Here is a 4,171-nt window from a genome sequence, read left to right as displayed (position 1 = left end):
TCCCGTCTGCCATATTCTTTGAATCTTCTCCAGATGTTTGCCAATTTTCACTAGCAGTAAAAGGCTATTCAATTTTTGTTTTTAATAAAATGTACCCTAACCCCTGTCTCATTGGGTTTGGACATGACAAGTAGCAGCATTTTTTAAATACTGAACTGAAATAGTTAACATACAGGGGTTTGTCCTCATATGTTAGTGTTACATTAAACAATTGGGAAACATCATTTATGCTCTGAACATCTGAAATTTGTCTTCCCACTACATAATGCATTACTTTATGCGAAAATTGATATCTAAAAAAATGCAGTTGATGGGTCTTTATGTGATTGTGGTTCACAAATTTATTCCAAAAGTCTTTCTAAATCATCAGTATTCAATGCAGCTAACAAAGCAACTCTTTGGAAGGTGCTTGCATTTTGTGAACAGGGATTCTCTGATTTGCTTTAATTTGAAAGTAAACAATTGATAGCAGGATGGAGTTTGAACACATCTGTGTTGATAAAAGTCTGATTGACTACTTATCCTACCATTAGGTTTTAATTCTGAGCAAAGCCTTAAATAGAAGACAACTGGGTTACACCCTCCATGGGTTCCATATACAAAACACCCTTCCTGTGTCCCTCAGCACTGCACACTGTCACACACCCAGCGGTTCTATTTACATCCCAACACAAATTACAAAAAAAGTACCTGCAATCACTGCTGTTCCTCTCTGCAACTTTGATTCTGGGTTTTTGTTTCTGTACCTCAACTGGAAAAGAGAAGTTTGTTGTACAACCCCAAAACTTTTTTTAAAAAATATCACATTTGTAGTTAGCGTTTCTGTAACCGAGTTTTGCTGTGGCCTCTGCTAAACTTTGAGAGGGCTTTGTTCCACTCAAACCCTGCGCGGGGCCCTCCCCCCTTGGTTGTGAAGACACTTATCCTCCTCTTCAGTTAATGAGTTTCACCTAGTCTGGCCGTTTGTGTTTTTATAAAAGATCTGCAAAGCACTAATTGCAAAAGAAGGGGGAAAAAAGCTCTTGCTTTGCGTTAACCAGAATGTGGAATTCTTTACTAAAAGCATTTCTATTTTAATGTTTCAAGAACCAACCCCTATCCTAATTTCAGGATGTGCACACATAAACTCTGCATTTCTGAGTGTAGAACAGTAAGCCTTCTGCAGCACTTACTTCTGGCGGTGGTTCCGTTACTATTGAGAACAATGCTGAAAAGAAAAAGATATGCCCACAGCAAATACACTTTCAGAAAATACTGGATAAAGAAAGTTATTTTTTTCTTAATGATCTTTTTGATACAGAGTTCACTTAGCCTAAGAGACTCTTCGTTCTAGAAATAAATCATATCAAGGGAAAAACTGTCCATGAAGACTTATTTTCTTTGTTACTTGGAGTCTGTAGTCCATAAGCTATTATGGTTAAGTATTGGGCTGTAAAATACATATACATATTGCAAATCTTGTGGACTTTTGGAACATGTTTTCTAGAAGTAAAATTTCAAAATCTGGTACTACTATGAGGAAGCCAAATCAATATAAACAAACATTTTGAAATTTGGCACATCAAAAATAGTTATTCTACCTTGTCACACATTTTAAAAGTCAATTCTATTAATATGCAAAAACCCGAATTGGGAGAATTTTCTGTAGGTGTAATTGCACTATTTTCATACTATTATTTCTGCTCATATTATTTTTTATGTAAAATGCTTTTTAAAAATTAGGTCTTTTCCAAAAATGCATTCACAGACCTTTGAAAAAGGCTGAATCCCCTTGCTTCTTCAGTGGTTATTTTTTCCCCTCTGTGAAAGGAGATTGAAGTTTTATTATTACTATTACTTACTATGTTAAATATAGTTAAGAGAAAGTGCATGTATAATTTCTAAAACAGCTTCCTTAAGATTCACTTTGCACACTCAGAAAAAAACGCCTGAACAATGAAGTGAAATGTTTCAGCTTCAAACTAATTCTAAAACTTCAAATGTATATGGGTTTTAGGGTCTCTGGTAACCATTTGTGTTTATCATTTATAAATCATGCTTTATCCATGTTATAATTTTCATTCATTTTATATAAGCTAATGTTTTTCAGCTTGTTTTTGGTGTTTTTACTCCAACACTAGTTATTTAAATTGTGAGTAAACTGAGCTGTGTTGTCATGTCATGCCAAAAAGTGGGGGAAAAAAGCAAAACCAAAATAAAACCTATACAACTTAGTGAAAAAGAAATGACCGATTGACTTTTACAAAAAAAAAGTACGTAAGATTCTTTTAAGTTATATTTAAATATCCATTTAAAACATAAGAAATATAAATTGGCATATTAAAGAGTAAATACATTATTTGTACAATAAAACACCAACAAGTCGGTATGCAAAACCCCTATTACGTTTGAAATGTGGGAAAATTATAAATATTTCTTATTCTTTACATTCCGATTACAATTCAATAAACCACTTTATTCTCCTTCTTGACATGCTTTGAAATATAGATTAATTGATGTCAATTTTAGCAAATTTGCTTGCTTGTTCTGGTATTTTGTTAAGGTATTCAAATTCAGACAAGCAAATAATTTAGAGCAAATAATTTGTCCATGGAAGGACAGCATGCATTTATTTTATCAGTTGATTTGGGAGACCAGATTTTACATAAAGAGTAGTTTACAATCCTTTCTTATAATGAGCTGCAATCTTATGGTAAGAAATGCCCTCTCTCAGGGTAATATAGAACCACTAATTTTCCAAATAACGATGAAAACATTTAAAAATCAGCATTAAATTTAAAAAGCTGTTATCACGCCATATAAGCACTGTTTTGATAATTTTTATTCCATTTCTCTATTACTTAAATGGCAATAATTCCCCTGCAATAATGTTGCCATGTGCATGATCCACCTTGAGCTACAATTTACTTTCAATCAAACATTAATGAAATTGCACTTAAGGGGGAGGCCTTTGAAAATTAATCTCTCAAGTTCCACTCCAAAAAAGGATTCATTGTTAAAGCTGGGTTGATTTTTAGAGCTACAAACACCAACAAAGTTTCCAACTTTTAGAACTCTGAGAGCTTTGGTTTGGAACGTGGTGGATGTGGACACAGCCAGCTTTTCGAATAATTTAGGAACTTCTGGAAGGAGGAAATCACCACCGCAGCCTCCTGGCGTGGTATTATTAAATTCCAGGGCCGTCGCTGACCCCCAACCCCCAGAGGAGAGGTTCAGAGCGTGCCCCATTCCATGACCTATTCGTTAGTTTTTGATCGCCGCGTACACAAGGGTCCGCTTCGGTGTGTTTTCCCCATCCGTTCTCGAAGTTCCTAGGACACCCTCTGCGCCACAGGCAGGACCCCCAACCCGGGGCGCCCGCGCGGTCACCACGTTCTGCCATAGAGCAGGTTGGCGCCGAGCACGCCGCCGCCGTAGTCCCCCGCCGCCGCGTCCAGGGCCGCCAGACCGCCCCCTGGGCCGTGCAGCGTTGGCGGGCTGGGCGACAGCTCTTCGAGCTCGGGCCCAGGCGTCGGGGCCGGCGGCTGCGGACCGGCCTGGACGGGTGTCGGCGTGCCGGCACCGTTCTGGCATGGCTTGCCGTCCTTGACCAGCACTGGCACCGCCACGCGCCGCGGGGACGGCGGCGGCGGGGGCGGCGGCCCCAGGCCGCCCTCCTGCTGCAGCTGCTGCGCCGCCTTGTCCTTGGCCTGCCGCTTCATCTTGTAGCGGTGGTTCTGGAACCAGATCTTGACCTGTGTGGGCGTCAGGTGGATCATGCTGGCTAGGTGCTCACGCTCGGGCGCCGACAGGTACTTCTGCTGCTTGAAGCGCCGCTCCAGCTCGTAGACCTGCGCTTGCGAGAAGAGCACGCGGCGCTTCCTTCGCGGCGCCGCCGCCGCCGCGTGCAACGGCGCCAGGGTCTTGGCGGCGTCCGCGATGCCCGTCAGCGACCCCATGCCGGCCACGTTCACGCCCGCGGATGGCCCCATGAACCTGGAGACTGGGGAGGGGCCCGAGGGGGAAGCCCGGTGAGCGCCAGGCCTGCCGGGAACCCGCTCCCGCCGCCGCCCCGCGCTTTTCACACCGCGGTCAGCCGCGACGCCGGCGGGACCCGGGGCTGGGTCCTGGCGCCCTCGGAGCGCTCAGGGGCCCAGCTACCCCCGCCGGGTCCCAAAGACCCCCGCGCGCT

General features: G+C 42.9%; 1 protein-coding gene across 1 annotated transcript in view; it reads right to left on the bottom strand.

Moving 5' to 3' along the window:
• Nucleotides 1-2,864: 2,864 nt before the first annotated feature.
• The window catches only part of NKX2-4 (NK2 homeobox 4), a 22,399-nt gene continuing 21,092 nt past the window's right edge, over nt 2,865-4,171 (bottom strand). The window contains exon 3 of the mRNA XM_029917911.1: nt 2,865-4,114. Within this exon, the coding sequence (XP_029773771.1) occupies nt 3,366-4,114 (749 nt within the window). The 3' untranslated portion in view covers nt 2,865-3,365. The remainder of the gene's footprint in view (nt 4,115-4,171) is intronic.

This window comes from Suricata suricatta, chromosome 12, assembly GCF_006229205.1.
Source record: "Suricata suricatta isolate VVHF042 chromosome 12, meerkat_22Aug2017_6uvM2_HiC, whole genome shotgun sequence".
In the NCBI taxonomy this organism is placed as follows: Eukaryota; Metazoa; Chordata; class Mammalia; order Carnivora; family Herpestidae; genus Suricata; species Suricata suricatta.
Note: the sequence above shows the minus strand (reverse complement) of the source record. Positions and strands in the feature narration are given on the sequence as shown.